Source organism: Aricia agestis, chromosome 5 (genome assembly GCF_905147365.1).
Source record: "Aricia agestis chromosome 5, ilAriAges1.1, whole genome shotgun sequence".
Classification (NCBI taxonomy): domain Eukaryota; kingdom Metazoa; phylum Arthropoda; class Insecta; order Lepidoptera; family Lycaenidae; genus Aricia; species Aricia agestis.
This window is the reverse complement of record NC_056410.1, coordinates 3,531,253-3,558,150: the sequence shown is the minus strand read 5'-3', so window position 1 is coordinate 3,558,150 and position 26,898 is coordinate 3,531,253. Positions and strand designations below refer to the sequence as shown.

General features: G+C 37.0%; 1 protein-coding gene across 2 annotated transcripts in view; it reads left to right on the top strand.

Moving 5' to 3' along the window:
• The window catches only part of LOC121726838 (scavenger receptor class B member 1-like), a 101,622-nt gene extending 75,476 nt beyond the window's left edge, over positions 1–26,146 (top strand). The window contains exons 1-10 of one of the 2 annotated variants that reach the window (XM_042114410.1): positions 127–801; positions 17,533–17,624; positions 19,369–19,532; positions 19,920–20,064; positions 21,952–22,152; positions 23,541–23,768; positions 23,877–23,991; positions 24,421–24,571; positions 24,707–24,848; positions 25,002–26,146. In XM_042114410.1, coding sequence (XP_041970344.1) covers positions 552–801; positions 17,533–17,624; positions 19,369–19,532; positions 19,920–20,064; positions 21,952–22,152; positions 23,541–23,768; positions 23,877–23,991; positions 24,421–24,571; positions 24,707–24,848; positions 25,002–25,568 — 2,055 coding nt within the window. In that variant the 5' untranslated portion in view covers positions 127–551 and the 3' untranslated portion in view covers positions 25,569–26,146. Of the gene's footprint in view, positions 1–126; positions 802–17,532; positions 17,625–19,368; positions 19,533–19,919; positions 20,065–21,951; positions 22,153–23,540; positions 23,769–23,876; positions 23,992–24,420; positions 24,572–24,706; positions 24,849–25,001 lie in introns of those variants that run through there. The other variant, XM_042114411.1, reaches the window with a different exon arrangement.
• Positions 26,147–26,898: the final 752 nt, after the last annotated feature.

The following is a 26,898-nucleotide window of genomic DNA, read 5'->3' as shown; positions in this document are numbered from 1 at the left end:
GATGTTAGTTACCGCATGTTGCCCCGAGCCTTAGTAATATTTGAATGGGGAAGCACGCGTCCCCCGGTCCCGGCAAGATCCTGGTCCTCGCCTGCGTGCATCACGAAAATTTCCAAAGTAATTTTGTACAGATTCCGGTCATTCACGTCAGCGGATCATTAATCGATTTGTGCATTATTTCCCGAACTGGTCGCGGTGCGTACGCGTGTGCGTTGCAAAAATTTTATATAAAGTCGGCAACCGTCGGCGGCGACTCATTAGCCGCTCTGTTGACCGACCGTGCGTCGCGGACATTGCGATTTTTCATTCGTATGACTCGTCGAGCGCGCGAACGTTCGAATTTTATTTCAAGGGACACCCTGGTAGTATCGACGAGTGTCGCCTCCCCGACGCGGGAGCGAGGAGATTACGGTGATCTACACGATATTGTCTGTAGCTCTGTACGTGTTATAAAGTAAACAGTGGGACGGACGTGCCTGAATTCACGATCTGGAGATCGATAAACACAGTTCGATCGGTTTCGGTTCTCGTATGACGTGCTGGTAGTCGAGATGAAGGAGCTACTGCAGATCTGGAGCCGCGTGACGGGGCGGCAGTACGCGTCGGTGGCGGAGGCCCGCCGGGACAAGCCCCAGCAGCGCCGCAAGGACCGGGGCCCGGCCGCCTTCGAGGCGAACCTCTCCGAGTGCGAGGAGCTCGACCACAAGCTCACCGACGACCGCAACCTCGACGACAGAAGGGATGCCATCATCGACAGGCTGTTCACGAGGAGGAGGAGTTACCAGGCGAAGGAGTCCAAACGTGAGTCTCGTGAGATTTTCTAAAGAAAAAGAGTTCAAACATGAAGTATCAGTGATACCTAGTAACGTCTCTAAATTTATTGATATTTTAATATAAAAAAAAATAAAACAAGATTCACAAAATAGGTGATGAGTACTTTTATTATTATTTATTTATTGTATTTTTTGGGGTCTAATTATGATTTTTAAGGGTTATGCTGATATTACCATTTACCACGGCGTTTGAAAATTAAATTGTTTGAAATAATATTTCAATAATCATTTTTGAAATAAAGTGGTAAAATCGTCAATATTCTCTACTGCATTGTGCACTCGTCGGACTGTGCTCGCAGCTCGACAGGCACGTACTCGTAATTGTAGAATGAACATCAGATATCATCCGTCCGTATGAATCTTTTAATTTATTTAAATACTTTTCACAAATTAATAGCCATATAATAAATTATAATAAATAAATAATTAGTCATTTATACCGTAACACCACTAACAAAACATGCCTGTTTAAACTTTAAAATATCGCAAATAAAATACTTATAGCTTAGGTAAATTCAAATGAATAAGCAGGTAAAAATACTTAGTTATCTGTTATTTCACCGGTTCCTTTTGGGATAGTTCCAACGGCAGTAAATTTACATATTTATTATTTTTTATATTTGAATTTCCTTTATAACGATGACTAGTATGTCGAGTGGAAGTATTCATAATATCAGTAAATATAGGATAGTAACATAATGATAGTGGAAACGATAGTCCAAGTACAGTCTGTCGTGCCTATGATATATCTAATTACCTACATGATCTATAAATATAAATTGTAAAATAATGTTAGGAAAAGTCTTCATACCTACATGTTATACATATACATATTATTGGTCCAAAAAGTCCCTTTCTTGTTCTCGTCATAGTTTTTATTATTCGTAGTCTCGTCAGTAAGAAATTGTTAAATTTAATAAGTATTATAAACGACTTTTTATCGATTTATTCTTCTGCCATCTGGTGATAAAAATAAGTACAATATCTTCTGATAATTACTAGTACAAACTAAGCGTCCCAGTAAACATTTTCAGCTATAAATATTTCAGAAAAAAATCCCAGAGACAACTCTCAGGTCTCTTTATGATGCAGACATATAACCGCATACAGAACTTGCTCCTTTTTTGAAGTCAGTTAATTCTTCAAGCCCCATAAGAGCACCGGTGATCGCGACAGCAATAGAATACAATAGCATTTCCTGGAAACTGTGATCGAAGTATTAAAAACATGGATAACTTGCGGTCCTCGGACGCTGGGCATGTCGAAGGGTAATTAGCAGTACAATGCCATGTCTACAGCTTTATCGGCGGCTCCCGGGGCGTTTCCTTAAAAAACTTTCATTGCATATTCATTGCGAAGGCGGAAATACTCGGAACTTTATGTCCCGAAATCATAGCGAACAGCCATTACTGAATAACTTCCTAGTCCACTTCGAGAAAAAGTTAATGTCGGAACCGCGCCCGGAACCAATTTCGACCTGTATCATTCATTTTTATGTGTCACTCGTCGCACCTCAGGCTGTCTGATAACGGTGGTTATTCTGCCAGATATGGCTGCGATAATATTCATTACGACTGATATATCTTCAGGTTTTATGTCTATGGTTTGTAGAAGTCGTGCTTATTTTCAGTTGCGTGTCCTATAGTCGAATGTGGAATATGTTTAGGAGAGCAACTGATATTTGCTTGTACTTGTCTAGCGAGGTGGTAATAGCCACGGAGCCATTCAAAGTTTCAAACTACGAATAATAAAAACTAAGGAAACGTAACTCCCATACTTTTACCGTTTTAAATTTGGTTCCTTTCGAACTGTCATGTAACGTCAGCCTGATACCGCTGAAGGCCACCTAAATATTGCAAATGTATTGAAATTAAATGTACACATTTTTGACAAGTATAATTGTAGAACATGTTTTTTGACGGAGTGACTATTCCTTAGTTTTTATTATTCGTAGGTTTCAAATCAGAAAATATGTGTCATAAAATAAATTTCAATCGTTACACCCAATCCGGTTTCAGCAGACATGGAATATTTTAAATGACTACCTTATACCTGTTCGCTTTTGATTTAGTTGAGGTCTCAGTTTGATATTTTAGGCAACTGGTGCTGCAGGTCCCAGACCTACCCTTATTTACATAAACAATAAACTCGGGTCACCTTTACATGTTACATATTATTATGCTTTATTTTTAAATTATTTATATTAAATTATTTTTTGAAATTATAATTTTGCGGAAGATTTTCTCCGCCGTCGTTTGATTCGTCAGAAGAAAATTGATTTCAAGACTTTGATATGTTTGAGAAAAATAATTAATTCGCATACTTCATACTCGGGAGGCCCCAGGGTATGATTCTTTCTCATCACTATTTCCATAAGCCAACAGCCATTATTATTAGTCGCGGCTTGATTCGCGACTGTATCCGGCATCATAGTTAAACCTTTGGAACAATTGGAAGTCGCTTACATATTTTAAAATGTTGGCCATAAGTTATCCCTAACTGGGTCACGTGTAACGGCTTATCTCGCGAATTCCCCGCTATTAATAATTACCGATCATCTCAGCGATTTATCCTAGCCATATGAAATTCTTTAAAAAATTGTTATTGTAACCCAAAAATAAGTTTTTGGGTTATTTTTGCAGCTAATAATTTTCAATCAATTTTAGCCTTTTATCATGCTTAATAATGACGCAAAAAAGTATACAATCTACAATCGTGTTTTAATCAGTTTTAATTATTTTGTTTCGGAATATTAACTTAGCATAATAATACATCCATACTAATATTATAAAATATACTATTATACTAATATTATAAATGCGAAAGTGCGTCTATCTGTCTGTCTGTCTGTTACCTCTTCACGCCCAAACCGCTGAACCGATTGTGCTAAAATTTGGTATGGAGATACTTTGAGTCCCGGGAAAGGACATAGGATACTTTTATCCCGGGAAAATGTACGGTTCCCGTGCGATCAACGAATTTTTGCGCAACGGAGTTGCGAGCGTCGTCTAGTAGAATATAATTATATTGTGGCATCGACATTTACAATTAATTTCCTATAAATCTAGCGTCATTGATGGTGTTACTTATAGTTCACAGTAAATAATTAGATCGGCATGCGTAGGAAAATTATCAATTTCCTAGGAACATAATAGACGAGAGAAGCTGGCGTATGATTAACTTTACCAGATGTGTGATGTACTTATGAGTATGCGTAACACGCTAATACATTTCCTCCTTTATGTCCTTTTTAGGAGCGACGCTATGCAACAATGTTTCGTACGATAGTATAATAATCCCAAGATGGAGGTCACTCAACATTCCTTGTGCTCAATGTACCTAAGCTGAACCGAAAACTGAAAGTATTAATAATTTCAGTATTCAGGGAATACGAGTTACATCTAGTTTTGCCAAAAACTTTTAAAACGCGAGGAAGCTGTAATCTTACCGTGATAAAATCTTATGGTCGAGCCGCGAACTCAAGTAAATTTATAGTTCATACCCATCTAAATCGGTTCAGTGTAAAGAGGCAATTGAATAGACGGACGGAAAGATCACTTTCGCATTTATAATATTAAAGAGTTTGGCCTACTAGTGTTTTTATGTACTTACAAGATTCGTGGTTCAGGGTAATAAATTTAATATCATATTCTGTATTATTGGAGTTTTTATGGCACGGAAAAACAAATGGCTCGGTCGCCGGTCGTTATAATGTGACCCGGGGGTAATGATGACAACTTGTTTAAGTTTCTAGTACATTTTATTGTAAGTGATAGTGGATTTTAATTTAGAATTAACAAAAAATATATTACATTAACTTTTAAAAGTTAGTTCATACTAGTTAGTAAGTCATAATAATTATGATTAGTTATGTCGCAAGAAACTGTAAATAAGTATGTAAGTTGTAACAATTATTATAATAAAAATAAAAATTATAGTAGTTCCTTTCGACTAGCATTGAATTTTAATAATTAATTATGCAACACTTGCACATACTGTAGTGAATAGTCATTGCATAGCATACTTACCTAAGTATTTAATTGTTTTATAATTGACTTCATTATTGTAAGTAATATTCTAGAAAAAGTAAGGAGTATTTTTGGCACTTTAATGTTGTTTATTTCTAATGTTTTACACTGGTCTAAATTTAGTCAGTGTGTTTGAATTATTATTGATTAAACGGATCTACTCGTACTTAGTTCGTGTTTATCTTGCTTATTTTAAAATAGACGAATCTTCTAATTTTTTCAAATTATAAATTAAAAAGACTAACATATTTTAAATTATAAACGTCTAGGAAATATCTATATATTATTTCAAAATGGTTTTAGAATAACAACACTTCAGCATATTATATACCTACTGGACCGGTCTAGGAAGTACACAGAAATCAGAATCAAGTTTTAGTAAATTAAGAATTATTATGTTTTTAATGAGTACATTCTGGTGTCGAGTTAACACAAAAAGTTAACTACAAAATAAACTTTAAAATATTATTAAAATAATATTACTTCAAATCTGCTTTAAGAAAAGTATAGTTTGAGCCAATAATCTTAGCGCCAGTCCTGCAGAAGCCAGTACTGGCCTGGCCCCTTTTGTTTAGACAAAGCCATCGCATTTACGGATTTTTCTTCGGGTGTGCACACGTTTGCAGTTAAAGAAATAAAAATAATGAGTTAGAGAAAACTGCTATACTTAGTTAGGTAGATTTCTGAAATTTTCACAGATTGTGTATAGATATACACAATCTGTGAAAAATTCATCTCTGCTTGTTGCTTGCTGATATAGAAACAAATACTAAAAACAAAATAAATTTAATATTTAAGGGGGGCTCCCATACAACCAACGTGGTTTTTTTGCTCGATGTCAGTAATGGCAACATGAAACCATTTAAAATGTTCACAAAATACGGTACTGAATTCTGTTTATAATAATTATATAATGTATAATAAAATTAAAATAAACTAAATAATTAAGGGGGCTGCGATACAATAAACACAATTTTTATTTTGTTATGCTCTAAAATAGTACGGAACCCATAATGCTCATAATCGCATAATGCTCTTACCAATACAGCTGATTGAACTTATAAAGGCAAAATCATTTTGCCTTATAAGAGCTTACAAGCACAGATAACCAGAGTACACACTCTTAAGCCTAATTACTCTTATAACTGTTATCTTATAAGCTACTACAAGAGCTCACTATCGGAGTAACTTTACTTCAGTATGTTTTCTAATAAAGGTTAGATTTTTTTACTTATAAACGATTGTAAGTGTATTTATAAGAATAACTTTACTTGGAGTATAAAATGCATTTTTCGATACTATTAATAGTGCAAACAGCACATGTCAAAACTATTATAAGTGCAGTGTTCTTATAACGTACGTGTGTTGGGAGTAATTTGCTAGTTGGGTAGTGACAAAGACATAAGAATAGAAAAGTGTAAATTAAAGGCGGCGGAAATTAGGGTGTTCTTGCTCTATTTGCCACCAGGTGCCGCATATGCTTAGGGTAGCTAATCTTAGGGTCTGTCATGTCAAACTGCTGTCATATTATGTTACGATATAGCTGTCATGTGCCACGACAAAGCTGTATTTGACATAATATACCTTCTCTAAGGCTGCGTTTCCACCAGAGATGTGTTGCGAGGAATGTGGTTTTTGAGAACCAATAGTGTCTAAACACACTAGGCCGAAAATACGCGGCCGAAGTTCGGCGCCTGCAATACGCTACGCATATAATATAACGCGACGTAATTTCGGCATGGTGTGTAATCAGCAATTTAAAATACATTGCAATGCCGAACTTCGGCCGCGTTTTTTCACGACAGTTTAGACGTATATTATATGTAATAGAATAAAAATATAAAAGTCGCAACACATCTCTGGTGGAAATAAGGCTACATAGCGGCACCTGGTGGCAAATAGAATATCAAATACCCTTATTGCATTTTATACGATCGCTCGTTTCTTGGTCCTATTCAAATAATGATAGTTTAGAGTGAGAGTATAAGATGTGACGTAAGTTCGCCCAAAAGACGAAAATTTAAATAATATCAATATATAATATTATGGTTTAATAAAGTGAAAACATCTTCAAACTGAATTTGCATATTATGTGGGATTCCCCAAAATTACATTTCACCCAGCGTCTTCGTTTAATTGAATTGAAAGTGGAAATAATAAATCACCAGAGTTGAAAATATTCCGCTTAAACATTGTTAAATACTTTCTATGGTCCTTAAACTTTCTTTTTCATGGTCGGTCATATAGTTATAATTTTTTTAATTGGACGATCGAAGAAACAAAATATTCGACATTGAAATTACATCACGTTGCCATTCGCGAATTCTTAATCTTAATTGAGTTGTACAGAAGGCACTTATCATAAAAGGCACTTTGTTAGGCGTTTGGTCACTTCCGCAGTTACAGGCGGATCACGCCTGGCCGTGAATTGATGACGGATTAATTGCCAAATCTGATGAAGATGACCAGTTCCGCCAACTGAGGGTCCGCGACTTCCCGAGCCCAGCCCACAGCGACCTTCACCTGACCTTGATTGGACTATTTATAAACATATTGTAATTATTTATTGACCTAATATTTTTTGCCACATGACAGTCGAGGCCACGAACGCAAAGCCTAATTATTTACAGTTTTGATTTAACACCTCTTATGATCTATTACGAGTGTTTACTTACTATCAGAGAAGTCAATTCTATTGATAGAGGGAATTGATTTTTAGGTTGACAGACCAAAGGCATTTGGTTGGATCATGTCAATTGAATATTAATTGTAATGCAGTCTGTCGGCTGGGTTTGACATAAATCGACCCCACTACGTAGGTCCCCGATCTGCATAGGAATCAATTTATCTGATTATACTTATGTTACTTTGAATATTATGATTATACCGAGAACTTGGGCATGTGAAGCAACAAAAGTCGATGTACCAGCGACCTAGGTCATGGACGTTTTTATTCGTCGACTTGGTGAAGGTACAGCGAAATGCGAGACATTTTTGTAAAATTATAGTTATTTTTGTAAGTTACGTGTTTTAAAGAATGCATATTTTTGCGAATTCTTGTATGAGTAGCATTTACTGGCCTTCGTCCAGTCAAGGTCTGCCCGAATTGACCGCACGCGCAGTTCACGAGTACCCAAGTCACTGCAGAAATTGTATAAACAATAATATTATACAGGATGTAACCGAACAAAGTGTCTTTAGGTTGTGTATCCCTTATATAACATGAGTCCCGTGTATAGAGTTCACTGTGAAAATAGCAGCGCTGAAAGAGCATTTTTTTGTGATTTGTGAACTCTACTACAGTATATACACACCCTCAACTCTAAAGTATAATAATTTTGTTTTGTTATAGCCTATGTAGTACTGTTTAGCACCTAATCAGTTTATTTACATTATAATACAGGTATCATCTACGAATAATAAAAACTAAGGAAACGTAACTCCCATACTATTACCGTTTTGATTCCTTTCGAACTGTCATGTAACGTCAGCCTGATACCGTTGAAGGACACCTAAATATTGCAAATGTATTAAAATGTGTACCTAAGTACACATTTTTGACAAGTATTGTAGAACATGTTTTTTGACGGAGTTACTTTTCCTTAGTTTTTATTATTCGTAATGTATCATGTACCAATTAAAAGCTCATTTATATTCATATATTATATTTATGTGTTTAAAGGCGGGATTTTTTTTGGCATGTTCCGGAAAAGCAAAATACAAAGAATAAAAAAAAATACTTAAAGGTCGCCACACGCAACCAATATATTATTAATCTTAACTTCGATGACCAGCGGGGCTAAAATGGTCACATTTAGCAATTCCTCTCAATCAATTCAGCAAATGAATTGCCAAAACTGTCAATCTGATAAATGTCAAATCAGTACAAAAATACAGAAATGAATTGCAAGCAGAGTTGCATTTTGCGATTTTAGAAAAATGAATCATATTATGATTCGTATCATGATTCTTCAAAGCGACCATTTTAGCCCCGCTGAGTTTTAATAAATATTGGGTATGTCTCATTCTAGAGCTTAAATATCCATGTGGTGATCTCTGCTTGAAACTTGATATTTATCAAGCTAAAGAACTGAAAATCTAGCCCGCCTAGAATCTAGGGATTATTATTTCGTAGATTCCCTTTTTTTATCCGACTGCTCCGCAGGAATTTTTACCATTCAACAATAACATTGGTTGTGCACTTAATTTGTTATAATTTAATATATTATATTTCCTTAATTTCCTTAATAATTAAATAATAAGTTCTCAAATTACACTCTGGATTTGTGTTGTGTTTGATTTCCACTGTTGGGATGTAACTCAGTTTGGGAGTTTCTGTTCATCAACCATTGGATGAACATTTAACATAATATGGCAATTCACCACTGTCGGAAGAAGACGAAGAATACATATCTTTGACACTTGACAGATGACAAGTGTTTGACCTCTTTATGCCGCTGACCGGGTTTGATGGCATTCGAGAAAATTTTGTTCTGATAATTTTTCCTTGAAAAGGCTTAATCCAGCTGGAATTTCAAGTTTCTTTCTCTTTTGGTTTTTCAATATAATCGCTGTGAACCTTTTGTGTGGTCGGCCGACCAAAGTGCATCAAAATTCAAGAGTACTTCAGCTACGCTCCAGCGGACCACGCGCTACAGAAGACAATCATCTTGCTCCTACAAGATCCAACGGGCTTGCTGCTACTGCAATTGCCTGAGGAGCACCCCCTGCTGACTATGGAACAGGCTAGTCTGGCATGATACGGATTCCGGAGTGTCTTTTTTGAGAACTTTGTATTATCCCGCGGGCAATTTAGCTATTTACACGCTATTGCCTTTCAAACATAATTAATCAATGCTAGCTGCAGGTTGCACAAATGTTGAGTTTACAAAGTATACTTTTTATGTCATAAGATAATTTAATTGCGAATATCCTACACCAAAGTGCCGTTTATTATCATATTTTATTCTACTGCAAAGATTAGACATTGGTCTAATGTTGTAAATTGTAGTGTACATAAGTGAAACATTCCTAACCTACGAATAATAAGTTTTTATTATTCGTAGTTCCTAACATAAACAAATTATTAATAAACGCTGAATGGGAATTATACAAATAAATACAACTAATTTACTCCATACAAAACAATTAAGTACATATATGTAGTTTTTAAAGAATTACTAATTTATAGAGATATTATGCCTTGTTTTCAATGGAAAATCACTATGCTACTAATACAACAACAACATTATAGTTATTAAAAGTTGCTTGGAGATCAATTAAGCTTAGGATCAAATAAAATTATCGCTTAAGATTACTGTCAAAGTTTAACGGCCTGACGTAAAATATTTTGCTCTAAAATTGCGAGATAGTGTCTAAACACACTAGGCTGAAAAAACGCGGCCGAAGTTCTGCATGATTACGCATGCAATGTATATTTTAAATTACCGATGACACACCACGCCGATATTACGTCGCGTTATATTGTATGCGTTTGACAATGCTGACGTAATAGTAGGGGAGGTCGCGCTCATTTTAAAAAGTCATTTCATACCGAGCGAAAATCGTAACAATAATACTATTCTATTAATACATAAGAGTTTTGATCGTCAGCTACTGCAGTATGGGTGGAATAAAAATTGAGAGTATCTCAAAGTTGTTGTTGGAAATCGTATTGAATTGACATTAAAAAGATCCCAATCCGCACCCAATAAAGGTCATAATAATATCTAGATTATACACGTTTAGGTTTGGTAGGTGCTATTTTAGTTTTAGTATATAACAACAGATGGCGCTTTTAAAGTAAAATGTATATAATTCTTCTTCACAAATATTGACTATCGAATTAATTACTTAAAATTGCTATGTGAGACAATTTTATGGTTAATTCAAACGAAAATCGCCGTCAGCTGAATATTTGCAGGTGGAAATGTCGTCTACGCGACGCCCCAGGATACATTGAGCGCGAAGTAGGGCTATATTGGTTATAGCTTATATCGCTGGCTGACGGGCTTTCCACCCGCATATTAACGACTGACGGTGGTCTTTATTATTAAAAAGGTATCAACATTCACCTGTATAAATTTTGTACGGTATGAAATGACTTTATATTTTAATTTTTTAACATAGTTCAGTAACGCGACTGACGTTAAATCCCCCGTCTACGATACGGCTGACGGTGCATTTTTGGTTAAGCATGACCTCAATAATCATCACTTTTGGTAATTATTTTTTTTACAACTTTGAAATACTCTCAGTTAACATCCCACCACGGGTGCGGCGACTGACGCTGATTATATTGATTGATAAATATTAAGCTACCGCTGGACAAAAATTTGGTCGGTATGAAATGACTTAGCAAACGATAGCACTACCTCCCCTACTATAATCGTGCATAACTTCGGCCGCGTAACTTCGGCCGCGTAACTTCGGCATGGTGTGATTAAATATATTTATATTATCTAATGAAGTTTAGACAATAAATGTTACTTAAAATCTGACCAGTGAAATTCATATAAAATTTAAATCACACTAATTTATCACACTCACTTAGTGCATGAAAGAAAGTGTTAGTTTAGTTTTTATTATTCGTAGGTTATAACTCAAAAACAGTAGACCGGATTAGGCTATAATTTGGTAGGGATAGGCAGCGTAGAACTAAAGCTTCAACGATTTGGCTGAAAATTGATGGGGAGTTAACTAAGATCTAGGAAACGGCTATTTTACAAAATGTACAGCTCCAGTGTACGTCAACGAATGTTATGCGCAAACGAAATCGCGTGCAACATCAGTATTATAATTTTATTATAACTGTTAAATTTCGCGAATTATGTTTAATGAAAGTAATTTAAGATACAGTTATGTGAAATGAGCTCTATCGGTGCTCGGGTAATCTTGATGTATCGACACTCGAGGCGGGTGGGAAGTTGACCCCGATGTGGGTCAGACTTGACACCTGACCTCGTGTAACCCTGACTGAGGGGTTCTATGTAGCTCGGTTTATAATTTTAACTTGTAGTTATCACGTTTTAGTGCCTTTTCGTGTTATTCATCCCCTATGTAGGTAACTAATTTGGGTGGAAGCACTGTCCATTATAGGTATTGTCCTATTTAAAAGTATCCTAGACAGAGTTGTTGCTGGAATAAGCTCGAAAAAGTGTCTTTGAAATTACGTTTACGTGTAATACAAATGCTCCCATTATGTCTGCAGTGAGCAGTATTTGCGCTCATTTGTTGGTGTCTAAGGCCGGTAAAATAGTCAGAACTTAAGATGCGACCCGGTCTCAAGATGCGGTTCGGCTCTGTGATTGGTCCAAATTTTGACAGCCAACCAATCACAGAGCCTGAACCGTGTCTTGAGACCGAGATGCATCTTGAGTACTGACTATTTATACCAGCCTAAAATTTTAAGACTTTTTAGGGTTCCGTAGTCAACAAGGAACCCTTACAGTTTCGGTATGTCCGTCCCTCTGTCCGTCTGTCTGTCCACGGTTTGCTCAGAGACTATAGAAACTACAAAGCTGTAATTCAGCATGAATGCACATTATATTAATGGTACTGACAAAATGGGATATAAAGTCTTAAAAATACATTTTTTATGGGACCTCCCCTACACATCAAGCGGGGATGAATTTTTTTTCGCGCCCACCTCACCGTGTGGAGTGTAGTTGGATAGGTTTTTTAAAAATATTCATTTTCATTTTCCGATTCAGGGATCCATTTGTGAAATATGAAGTTTTTAAATGGAAGAAATCGTTAGAGTCCAGTGTACCTTCTTCCAGCTACACGGTTGCTTCTAGAAATGTGAAAAAATTCACGAGAGTAGGAAATATGCTGAATTTAAATGGAAAACTATCACGGCTAAGAAGACTTCATAAGTTATTGAGTATTAGTTGATCAATTAAAAAAAATATTCGGCGAAGTATAAAGGAACTTTTCGCTCAAATTCCTTTAAACGTAACTGAGATGATGTTGTTAGTAGTGTAAAACATGTTATATTATGTCTTGTCATTGAGCAATCAAAAATTAGCGGTATTACGGAACCCTATTTTGCGCGTGGCCCGACACGTACTTGGCCGGTTTTTGCACCTGTCTGTGCGAATGTCAGCTCAATATCTATATAGTTTTGGAAAAACCGGCTGCAATAAATGGCGATTACAGTGTAGTTATGAGTAATCACATCTTAACGCTAAAGCATCACAAAGTAATTTTTCCAATGAAATAAGTACCGCATGTTGAACATGACAAACATAGAGTAAAACCGGTTAATTGCAATTTAAAATTCCTACATCACAAGAAATAAATCATTCAACCTTGTTACTATACTACGTCAAAATTCTCCGTAGTAAATGACGTCGGTACGGTTATCGACAACCCTATGCAAATGTCGATATCGATTAATTTGATGCTACAAATAATAAAAACTAAGGTAAAGTAACTCCGTCAAAAAACATGCTCCACAATGGGCATTGTCCAAAAAAAATCACATGTACTTTTTATATTTTTTTTCGTTAAAATAGGGTATTTTAAGAATATAAATTAAATAATTTTGAAATTCTTTGGCTAGTTTTTTCTCAATAAATTTTTAAAGTTTCGCTCTGACGTCATCATCGGCGGCTAATTGACCTCTGTAATGTCTTAAATTTCCTTTCAATCTTATTTATAATGGCTGGTTCGTCAAATGCAAGTTCTCATTATGTGAAAGCTGATACGAGAAGCTTACCAAAAGTTCGAAACATAATGTTGGTCGAATTTATTGCTAATTTAACGCCATTGAAGGTCAAACTAAGGTTAAACATATTTGTTCAAAAATATAAGTAACTAATGGGTATTTTTTTCTTTTATATACAGAAAAACGATCACTGACCTTATTCCTCGAAATGTTTTTGTAATGAGCAAAATTTAAAAAAAATGGACAATCCCCATTATACTTGTCAAAAAAGTGTACCTTAGACTACACATTTCAATACATTTGCAAATTGTAATATTTAGGTGATCTTGAGCGGTACTAGGCTGACGTTACATGACAAATCAAAAGGAACCAAATTTAAAACGGTAATAGTATGGGAGTTACGATTCCTTAGTTTTTATTATTCGTAGATTTGATGTAACATAATATGACAAAGGTAAGGTATAATACCTTTCATTGAAGTCGTAAATACTCATAAAATATCAATATTTTTTTCTGACAATGCGACAAGTAGATTAACCTGTTTGTTAAAATATATTAAGTTTTTGTAGCATATATTTTATGGTGCGACTTTATAGAAAAACGATATTTATGATATTATTAAAATACGATGTTTCCATCCGAGAGCTAACGATCGGTTGTTTCTATTACAATTTATGCTAAAAACGAGTTCTTAATCGCAAAGATCATATTAAATATAACAATTATGTTTTATTTCCTTAACAGATTAAAATATGTTTAAATCTCTTAAATCGCAAATAATACCTCGTTAAGAAACAAGATTCCCTCAAATTTTGTAACAAAAATATTCAATAGATTGAAAATCTGAAACATTCCCAAAAAGTTCAGAAATAACGTTGTAATCATCAATTATTAAATTTACCCTTAAAATCCACTCGGTCTTTCATAAAATAAACGTAATAATCGATACGTGTTAACGCGCATCACTAAACTGTGTAGTATTATTATGAATCGCGTACGTTTCCACTACTAATAACTAAGTTTAATTCATCACTCCGATATAAAAAGTCTGTATCGTAATGTAACTGTTCATTTTTTGCTGGCACTGCGGAACTTTTTTGGTTTTTTGATATTTTCATTGTGTCATTATCGTGACCTTTACGTGTTATTTTAATCTGTCTGAACTCTGATCATCTGAATCTATTGAACTGATTTTGAAAATTCTTTTACTGATAGAAATGAATCTAGCTTACGAGTGTCATACAAATCGTCAAGATTACGTGTAAGTCCTTTATTTATCGCGGGCGAAAGTACGGTCAAAGTAAAACAGAATATACATAGTTAGATCACAATACAGATGGGGATTGAACTCGGTTGTCGGTGTTGCGTGTAAGTACCTACTTTAAGCGGTCTCATCCGACACATCTGACCGAGACCTTAGCTCCTGACCTAGAACTTGGACGCTGGCCACCTCCCCGCACGGCCGCTGCGCGCTGGAGGTGTGCGCCGGCTGTATATTTTTACGGCGCTTATATAATTATTTACATAATCACTATCACCATCAGCATTAGAACAATTGATTTTGACACTCGCTGACCCGAGATGTACTAAATTCTTGAAAGCGTTTTTGAATAACGCGTGGCCGACGGTCAGCGAGCGATCAGCGCGACTTTGTGGCCTTTTTAGAATGATTTTAGAGTCAGGCTTACCACAACTCGACAAAAAAACTCATAACTGTTTAAAAAGCAAAAAAGTAAAATAGTTTACAATTGTTATTGTTTGAAATACGCAGAACAATAAGAAAAATATTCCACAACAATTACGTGCGATACAAATCATATTAATTAGGTACAATAGTGGAATTTCAGCAAAACTGGGGATTCCCGCAGCGTCATTTAAACAAAAATATAATTTAAGTGTTCACTATTTAAGTCTGCAAAAACAGCGGAGGTATTACAATTAAGTAATTCTTTTGTTTCACACGAGTTAAAGAAGTGCTTCGCAGTATGGACACAGTGTAACATGTTTTACAAATAAATAAGCATATATTTTGTAAAACATGTCCATACTTTTAAATATAAAAATTTAGTAATATTACTGGTCCTGGTATAAATAATTAAACTCAAAAATTATTAACTTCGGTATGGAGACATGTATGTACATTTTCGCAGATAAAATGATATTAGGTATGCTATATCGTAAAACCTATACCTACCGACATCTTTGTTACATAATATGTAGGATATAAATGTTAATTATATAATTATTATAATCGTATTATTTGGTGTGAATTGGTTAACGAGACGGGCGCTAGTTTTGTAAATTACAGAAACAAGATAAACTAATTTCAATATTAGAGCTCTCCTGAAGAACATACGAGAACGAATTTAGCGGAAGAGGCTGTCTCAGATATTTTAATATACACAATATATAAACAAATATTTAACAACATAATACATATTTTATGATTCATTATAATTTTAAATTATCTATTGTATCTAAGATTTCAGAAAAATGCATACCCAAACAATTGAATATATAATTATGACTGCCAATGCATTGTACGTGATCATAGGTGAAACAGATGTTTACCTCCATGATTATTATTAATTATTACGTAATATTTGGAACCTAAGCATCGTCGTGAGGTACATTATAAACTCATTTGTGATAACGGGTTTTGGCCTAGTTGAATTAATAAAAACTTAGGTTTTAATATCAAAGGTAATTGACCTCATTCGAGTCTATACCACAATAACACCCAATCTGTAAATATTCAGAAGTCAGCTAGACTGAATTTTTGAAACTAGTGACTCTTGACCCTGGAGACAGACAAATGGACAGACGGACAAGTCCCGTTTTTCCCTTTGTGTACGTAACCGACGCATAATATTCGTCTATGATTGCCCACGATCGGCAATCATAGATGAATAATGAATATATTATGCTCCCGTTTACATTCGTAGTGGAATTTTATTGTCCATCGTGGCCCAACATACATATAAAGGCCGCTTTAATTAATACAAATACAAAAATTGTATACACCATGATAATTTTACAAACATTTTAACAAATAACGGTCCCCCAAACTAGTCGAGGCCTGTCCTATGGGGGAGTTGAGTACAGTAAGTATTGCGGAAACGGAATACAGAAACTTAAAGAAAACAAACAAAATAACATCCTTAACAACAAATCATCCTTATTCTTAAAAAAATATATAAAATATACACTGTGTAGTACGGAGTAGGTATGTGACCGACCGTGAGCTTTCCGGAGTTGGAAATTGTTTAACCTTTCCCCATGTGAAAAAACACTTGTCACAGAACATCTAATCCATTCTAAGTAGGTACTCTTATTTCTTAAATTTCTTGAATGTTAATGATTCTACATTTTCTATATATTTTAAATTAAAAAAAAATATTTAAGTATTGATGATTTTTTAAAGCTCGCTTTTTATCGACTTAAAAATTTCCAAGATGAAAGAGCGAACCCTTTTATTACGATAAAGGGTTCTTTAATATTCCCTTGTTATTAGGCGTTATTCAACGGTATGGGGCAATATATCAACGTCGGGCACATTTTAGGGTCAATTCAGACCGCCCGAGGCGTGGCGGTGGATGCAAAATTTGTATTGAATTGACAGACTTGCATGACGTCCGCAATTATTATCAATAATTGCGTGACGGACGCACACGGAGCGTTGCGTCGACGCAGCGCTGCCGTTTGACGCGTGTACGAAGCAGTCACGTCAACACCCCCTCCCGCTTCTCTCAGGGGCTGCTTTCCGTCATGCGTGCGTTGCGACGACGCAGCGTACTGAGTGAACACCATGGTTATTAATTATTTGTATGTAAAACGAGGCAACGGCAGCGCTGCTTCGACGCAACGCTGACGCAACGCGCCGTGTGGACTGGCTCTTAGAAATGCGTCGCGTTGCCGTCTGAATCGATCCGTAGACATAATTCAAGGGTATGGGGCAATATACCCGTCGGGCACATTGTGATGGTGTTTTTGTTTGCAGGCTCTTTCATATTCCTGGCGATGGGTCTGGTGGCGCTGGGCACGGCGCTCTTCGTGCAGTTCGTCCACCCATACGATCTCATATTCAATTATGTAAGTTGATTTGTGCTTATTTTTTATGTATATAAGGTGTAACAATACTAAGTGATAATGCTTTAGGGTGTGTATGTGTCCGTTATATAGATTTGACTGTGAAAGTAGCAGCGCTGAAAAAGCAAAATTTTCTCTGTGATTTGTATGTGCGCACGCTCCTCGCGTCATGAATTTTGCCATACAAATGTGAAAAAAAAGTTTCTCTTTCAGCGCTGCTACTTTCACAACGAAATGCAATATAGGGGGCTCATACAAGTATGCATTTTGTATTTTATAATAGGCTATTTTATATTTGGATTTGCTGTTTGTGTTTTGTAAAAAGAAACATAACAAATCTAAATAAATATATTGTGCACGTATTCTCAAGCCCAAATGAAAGTTGGTAATTTAATTGGCTACATTTTAAAATTATATGTAAATACCTCCTTAAATATAAAAGTAGGTACGTGGGTTTAAAGTATACTGTTGCAGCTGATGTTTTGTCACGTTTTTACCCCTGTGATATAATTATTAAATCGTATATTAAGAACATAATAAAGCAAATAATGTATTGGAGCTCAACCGGATCCGACTTTAATACAATTTATGTGTCATGTCGGAGTCGGCCCGGAGAACCGAACTGGTTTATTTAACGATAAAAATAAACCACGGCTATCCATATTTTGTTGGGTTTCATTCTAATCAATATTTATTACACTAGATAACGCCTGCAACTCCGTTGCGCCAAAATTCATTTATCGCGTGGGTACCGTACATTTTTTTCCGGATAAAAATATCCTATATCCTTTCCCGGGACTCAAAGTATCTCTATACCTTGGTGAAATCGGTTCAGCGGTTTAGGCGTGAAGAGGTAACTGACAGACACGTCGAATTTATAATATTAGTTAGTATGGATGTTTTCCCAACTATTATTTATAGAATCAATGCTCGTTTGAGCAGCATGTCCTGGGTATTTAGCCGAAACTTTTTCTTCGTTTTCGCTTCGTTAAAGAATCGCCGATCAAAATGTATGGAATTGACATAAGACGAGTCGAACGTCAACGTCATATTAACGAACGCTTATGTCAATTCCATACATTTTCATCGGCGATTTTATGACGAAGCGAAAACGGAAAGATTTTGGCTCACCCCCCAGAGCATATTCTAAGCGATCCTGGATGTTCTTTTCGCAGTTTCCTTGAGGAAACCTGAAACTCAAATGTGTCAAAATTAATAATAATTTATGTCTAGACGAATAAAATTTATGTTTATAATATACATTCGTGATATTGGTGAATAATTTACTGCTACCAACGCGATCACAATTTAGCTTTTTTTATTTTCCAAGTTACGCTGCACGCGCGTTGAACTTTTTAACAGGGGATAAATTTATGAGCGTTTTTTCTTACTGTTTTTTTTTTGTTTAATTTTAGTCGGCTGCCTAATATGACATATTAAGTTAAAATATAACAAAATAATTAAATAAAATATAATGATATGAATGTTTCTTTGCTCTTCATAATATTGAAATGAAAATCGGTGGACGTATTGTTATCACTAGTCTGCACCAGACCAGAGGGTCGTGATTTAGGAGTTTAGTACTTGTTTTATTTCTCTGGCATGCGTTAACATGATAACAGTAAAAAATTAAGGCTTCCGTCTCGAAATGCGGTGGCGCGTGGCAATGTATAGATTTATATGGATAAGCCGTCTAGGTCAAGCCGTAGGTCCATATTGGAATAATAATGATTCCATTGGTTTCCAGAAAATAGTATTGGGTGACGGTGGCGAGATCTACGAGCTGTGGCGCAAGCCCGACGTGAACCTGTACACGAAGGTGTATCTGTTCAACGTCACCAACGCCGATGACTACATGGCCGGCCGCGACTCCAAGCTCAAGCTGGCCGAGGTCGGGCCTTATGTCTATAGGTAATAATTCCGTTTTTATGATAAAAAGGAAATTTCTAAAGCATAGTAGGTGAAAAAAAGCACAGACTCGCAATATTTGTCGGAATGAGGAGGAGAATAATAGGTACATATTATAGCTTAGAACTTTAAGAAATAATTTAAAGTTATTATTTAATGCCTTCAACGTCCGTCCTCGTGACACAGATTTTTTTATATGCAAGTGTCTGCACAAAACAAGAAGACTGTGTTATTGTATACTATAGAAAGATGTAGTGAGATCGACATGAGATCAACACGTCTATCAGATCAGGTGCTTCTGCACCACCCTTGAAAACAATTTTGACATCGAACTTCATCAACTTCTATTCTCTTCATCGGCACTTAGTTAAACAATCGCGGTGTTCACAGGGAGCTGCTGGAACACTCTAATGTGACGTTCAACGAGAACGGCACGCTGTCGGCGATCCCGCGTCACCCGCTCGTGTGGGACGAGGAGATGTCGGAGGGACACCGCGAGGACGACATCCTGTACATGCCGCACATCGCGCTGCTGGTCAGTACCTAACCTACTTCAAATATGGGCCTTACGCCGGTATTCCACTCCACCACATGCCTTCCTTTCTAACTGGGCCCTGATTCACAATGCGTAATTCGACTCGGATTCGGAAACTTCATCGTGCGACAACCAATAAACGCTCACCGGGCTAGGCTTTGACTAATGAATGAAAAGTTTCTGAATCCGTGTCGAACGAATCATGACTCACCCTGCAGGTCTTCAAATGTGGTGAAATACAGGTTTAAATCGCGAAGCTGATTGGATTTATATTTCGTTATTAAAATCAAATTAGTTTCGGGTTTATGAGAAAAAAAAGACTCTTAAAAGGATTTTCAAGCTGCGAATGTTGTTTAGATCGCAGGCTATTCTCTTGATAATATTGTGTGAGTTGTGAGAGTGTGACCGAAGCTATATGGCAGGTATTATAATCAAGCTCCAAATCCGATGACACGATCCGATACGACCAAATCCGATCCGTACCGAACAATGTTAAATTATAACTAAAAGTAGCTAGATCCAGCTATGAATTGAGCCAGTGTACGATCGTGCGGTAGATCAATCGATCTAATCAGTTCATTAGGAGCTAGCAATATCCTGCTAAAAATGTTAACGAATTGATAGATTTATTAGTATCAATAAAACATAAAATACAGCTATTTGTTTAATATGAGCAAGAATTATATTAGCAGTTACATCATACTTTTATCAGTGTAAGGTTAATGTATGTATATATATATATATATATATATATATATATATATATATATATATATATATATATATATATATATATATATATATATATATATATATATATTACCAACCTTATTATTATTTAGCGCAAGTTAATCTATACTAAGTATACAAATAATTTTATTGTTCTAAATTTAAGTCAACTTTTGAGTTCTTGCCATGCAGAGCTTAATTTTCACTTTGCTTTAGTTACTATTTATATTTATTAGTGGAAACTTGTTATTGGCTCTCAGTTTTGTAATAGTTTTAGTTATAGTTATTATTATGTAGCTGTAAGTTTTCCTAAGAAAATAAAAATAAAAATAAAATAAAAAATTAAGTTTAAAGACCTCACCCAGCGGTGCGAGTTTCGACTGATTAAAGAGAAAGGTTACACGAATCATAGAGAAAGGTTATTGGGAACTGTATCTCTGGCGGGAGGGGCCCAATCTTCGTACCTCGAATCGAGGTTCGTTTCTCAGGCTGTCTCGGAGATGTGGGATCTAGGCGCTTTTTGAGTCATTTAGTTTTCACGTGATAATTCTTTAATGAGATTTCAGAGTACCGGTATCAGTCCATGTTGCTATGTTGTCAAAATATTATCACCTGCATGATCAGTAATCAATAACGCGTAATCTAGTGTATTGCTTTGTATGAATAAAAGGGGCTTTATTATATGTATAGTGTATATTGTACCATCGAGGAAGTTGATTCATATGCAATTGACAGACAACGTTATTTGGTCGAATATGTCAATTCAATGTTAATTGTGATCTGTCAGCTGGGTTTGACATAACGCAACCAAACTACTTAGGTCCCCGATTTGCATAGCAATCAACTTCTCTCATAGTACATTGTAAATTTTTGAAACTAAATTACTTTTACTTACTTAAGTACGATCGAATAAAATCATTTATAGGCAGTTGACAGACCAACGTCATTTGGTGGATCATGTCAATTCAAAGTTAATTGTGATCTGTCGCCTGGATTTGACATAACGCGACCAAATTACTTAGGTCCGCCATCTGCCTAGGAATGAACTTTTCTGATAGTACATGTTATGTCTTGTGCCATTCGCGGCTTTTATACCTACCAATTACAAAAGTTCATGAACAACCGAACTAGCAAGCTAAGGATCCCTCACCATTCCAGAGTATCGCCCACGTGACGGCCCAGAAGGACTTCATCACGCGCTTCGGCCTCAACAACCTGGTGCGGCTCACCAACAGCCGGCCGCTGCTGAAGATGACGGCGCGCGAGTTCATGATGGGCCACGAGTCCAAGCTCATGTCGCTCGGACACAGCTTCATGCCCGGCTGGATCTACTTCGACAAGCTCGGCCTCATTGATCGGGTAAGTTGTTGCCTGCGGTAGTGACCGTGTTCACCGGTCGCCGTGGTAGCATGACGTCGGTGATATCTCGATAGGCATCGTTAAATTAACGATCACTCACCCTTAATTAAACGGTACCTATTAAGATTTCGCCGACATTTATATACTATTTTATGACCTATAGGGCTCCCACACAAAACTGCGAATTATCTGTGACAAAACTCATAATAAAAATGACATTGCGATGCTTATTCGCAGTTATATGTGGGAGACCTAAGGACACAAGTGATGGTGAAAATCTTTTTCATACATTTGTACGTGACCTTAAAATGCATTGTTTGCTGAAAATGGGCAGAGTTGTATTTATTCATACTCAAAAAGGAAACTGAAACGAATTCGGTAAATTCCGAGCCTCAATCCGGCTTGCTGATTCTAAATCAAACCGTTCTGCATCGCAGTGAATTTTAGTGTCTGCAAATTTTAAAACCTGTTTTTAAAGGATCTAGTTAAAATTTATTAGAAATGTGTCGTTATTATTATTATTTGCATATTTTATGCAGAATAAAGATTAGGCCAATATCCAATAGCCAATAGGTAATAAAAATAAATTTTAACGAGAAAAACTCAATTCAAATGTGTCTTTGTTCGGTATATTTTTAGTTTTTAAAGCTGTTTGTAAATCGGCTTTAGTTTTTAAAGGTTAAGCTAAGTAACCTGGAACATGGACGTAAGCTTGTAGTAGTAGCTATTTAGCCCGGCTAATTTCAGCATAATATTATATTCTTAATAAGGACCTAATGCCTAGGTACCTACCTAGGTATATTATGTACAAAAGTTACGGAAATTTTTTATATGCCTATGGGTTTTGTATGATGCTATCCTGCTAATAGTTAATAAAATAAAGCTAATATGCTAATTAACAACAGGTAATAATTAAAACAATAGCAGATAAAATCTAAAGATCCGCCAAGCCGCGAAGTATTGTAGCGCCAAAGCGATTAAAATATCGAATCTTGAATGCCAAATTACAACCGCGCGGTTGTGATTTCAAATAACAGGCTCTGGCCTTGATTCCACTCGGAATGTGAACAAGTTTTGTTAATTATTAAGTTCTTAATAATGGTTTTCGGAATAGTTATCTCAACTTGTTGCTTATTGTTAGTAATAATCGAGATTTACCACGGCTTTATCGACAAACTACCTGGATTGACAACATTGATCGAGTCAGATTCTTATAATAAGCCTTATGAAAAACATAGTGTAATGCCATATTATACATGTAATGCTGTCTAATATATTGTAGATAGTCTTGCCGAGCTACAACCCTTGAAGGCTCGACCCAACTATAGTAGATTACAATACTTGAACACTTGATAGAACGCACAATATTTACTCCAACTCGTTTACAGATGTACGACTTTGAGGGCGACTACGAGACCATCTACACGGGCGAGACGAACCCGTCTTACTCCGGGCTGATCGACACGTACCGGGGCTCCACCGACCTGCCGCAGTGGGAGGGCAAGCACTGCTCCAACGTCCAGAACGCCTCCGACGGCACCAAGTTCAAGGGAGACATCGGGGAGAACGAAACCGTTCTCTTCTTCAGGAAGAGTCTTTGCAGAGCCGCGCCCTTGGTGAGTGTCGAAATTATTGCTTCTTCTATCTGGAAATACTGTTTCTCATTGATTTTGTAGCATACGTGTTTACTGTAATTTTATTTTAATGACTTTTTATAATTTCAGATCAGAACAGGCGAGGGAGTGAAGAATGGCATCGAGGTTTATAAGTTCACCTTCCCCGAGCACATGTTGGACAACGGCAAACACATCGAGGAGAACAAATGCTTCTGTAGGGAAGGTGGGTGTCTCATTATTATCGTGGTTAATTTTATTAAACCACTAGCGACCCGTCCCGGCTTAGCACGGGTACAAAATATAAATAGCCACTGAAAAAATTATTAAAATCGATTCAGCAGTTTTGATTTATATTCATTATAGCGGTCGCCCGTGGCTCCGCCAGCTGCAAAAAGCATACCCAGGAAAGACTCGGTCAGCAAAATGATTGCCAGGTCAATTCACAGACTCCGACACTAACATAGACGACGCAGTCATTATACGCAGGCTGCACACTGCACAGATTGTCTTCCTCCCACACGCGCACCCTCGTATTAAACCTGGCACGCTATGTAGTTCAGTGTCACGTCTCTCGCTATTGACCTTAGCAGTTACTTTGGGTTTGAAAAGTTCTACATCAACAGAAGTTAAATCAATATATTGTTTGTTACAGGCAAGTGCTTACCTGAAGGTCTTATAGACGTAACGGACTGCTACTACGGCTTCCCCATCGCCCTGTCCTACCCCCACTTCTACAAGGGAGACGATATTCTGTTCGAGAAGGTCGAAGGACTGACACCGAATCGAGAGCAGCATGAGACGAGGTAAATATAGAGTGAAGTTTTGTTGCATTTAAGTTTAGGTGCCCTTAAAATTCTATTTATGCCAAATTACATAATTAAGTCATAATAATAAGATTTCTTATCGATTTCCTATCACATGATTTTTACTGTTTGCAGGTTATACATTAATCCAAAATCCGGTTTCCCCATGGATCTGAGTGCCAAAATTCAAATTAACATGGCCATTGGAAACATCGACAGCATCGAGAACACGAAAGGTTTCTCAAACCTTTACCTGCCGCTGCTCTGGTTTGATATCGTAAGTATCTTTAGTAGTTTATTAAATCAGAAGTAACGTAACTAGAAAAAAATGTTTATATAACATACTTATTGTTTTAATTGTTATTATCAAGTTTTATTTGTCTGTATATCGAATCAAATGTATGTGAAGTACATACTTTTTTATTTTCAGAAACTGGCGTCTCTCGCCCCGAGCATGGAGACAAAGTGCACCCTGTACCTGAACGCCCTGCCCATCCTGGAGTCGGCCATCCTGTACGGCAGCCTGGTCACCGGCGTCCTGTTCGTCCTGCTCTCCGCGTACATCTCCACCTTCCGCGTCGTCCTGAGGACGCCCCGGGACCGCCAGAACAGGTTCAACTTCAAAACGAACATTTGGATGGACGATGAGAAATCGAGCATGCAGAGGAACAAGGACGACATCTACGCGCCCTGCGAGATCCCCCTGAGCGGCACGGAGTCCGAGAACTCGGACGAGTACACCGCCAAGTCTACGTTCATCAAGGCGCAGTCGGACAAGATCCGGGAATTCGGGCAGAAGCTCACGGGGAAGATGCACGGCATCGGCGGCGCGAAGCTCGCCGGCGACCGCAAGAACTCGCTCATATACCCCGACGACTCGCTCGACGAGACCAACGACGCCTACCGCAGCGACAGCGGCGACGACAGCGACCGTGAGCGGCGGCGCGACACCGCCTACCTCCAGGTCGTCGACGACGGCAGCGAGTTCGAGACGTGAGCGCCGCCGCGCGCCGCCCGCGCCCACCGAGCCGCGATCTTGCCGCAGTGTGATAGTAAAGACTGTATACCGACATTGAGATTATGGGGCGTCGTCCCGGCCGGACGGCGGGCGCCGGAGCCGGAGACCGCTCGACCTCGACCGAGTCGAGCGGCCGGTTGGGAAACACGATCGGTTCCTCGTCCTGTGTCGTTTAACCGTGCATACCTCCCGGTGTATGTCCGCTGGTGCAGCAGCTCCCCCCCGGCTGACGCTAAGGAGTGCGTACCCCCTAGATTTAAGTGCGAAGAGAAGATTTTAAGATATTAGTGAATCCGACGGTTAGTTACTTCTTGACTTGTCAATCGGCTGTAAGCTACTGTGTAGTTATTTATGTGTAACTTGTCGTCCGAATGTTTATGTTGTGTGATATTTGTGTTGATGAGTGTTTTAATATTTTGAATTAATATAATCGAGTAGTTTAAGTGAATAGAATAGGTATATGTAATGGGCTACACGTCGCTGAGACGTGCGGCTCGGGTGAAAAAATAATTGCTCAAAAGAAATAGTCACAGTCAAAAGTTTTCAAAAGAAATACAAAACAAAATGTTTACACAATTTTTGTTTTTGTTTTAAACTAACTGAAGTCAAATTATAATGTGACAAATTAGAAGATAATTAAGAAGAATGGGCATTATGTGTAGACGATGCGTTGCGATGGGCAGGTAATATAAGAGTTTGTTGATGACTGCGACTGCAGGCTTCTCGATATTTGCTCAAAGAGGCCTGGGCCATATTGTTCGACTGCTTGTTTGTTACTTTTAATTTATTCCACCTGATTTTAGATTAGAACCCTCTACTTTTTTAACGTTATCTTGCCATTTAAATCTGTTATTGTCTATAGGGCTGTTAATTTACGTACATATTAATAAATCTATTATCCCACAGTGACTTTACAAATTCAATTAACTTAATTGAAATGATGGCGTTTGAAGCAAAGCAAGAAATTCCGCGACTACTAGTTGTATTTCTTACTGTATATAGTGGCGACTTCATGCCATCGCAAAATTGTAGCATTTTATTTTCAATAATAATATTAAATGCGTGAAAATTCTAAATTCGTGTGTTCACGCCTGTTTGCGAGATTTCATGGTGATGGTGTAGAGTCGCAGTTTGTTTTGCACTTACACAGGTTGTAACAAAACTAAGTGATAATATTTTATGGTGTGTAACTACGTGTTTCTTGTAAAGAGTTCACTGTGAAAGTAGCAGCGCTGAAAGACATTTTTTTTTTCACTTTTTTATGGGCGTCACGACTAACGAGTTTCCACATACAAAAGTGAAAAATTTT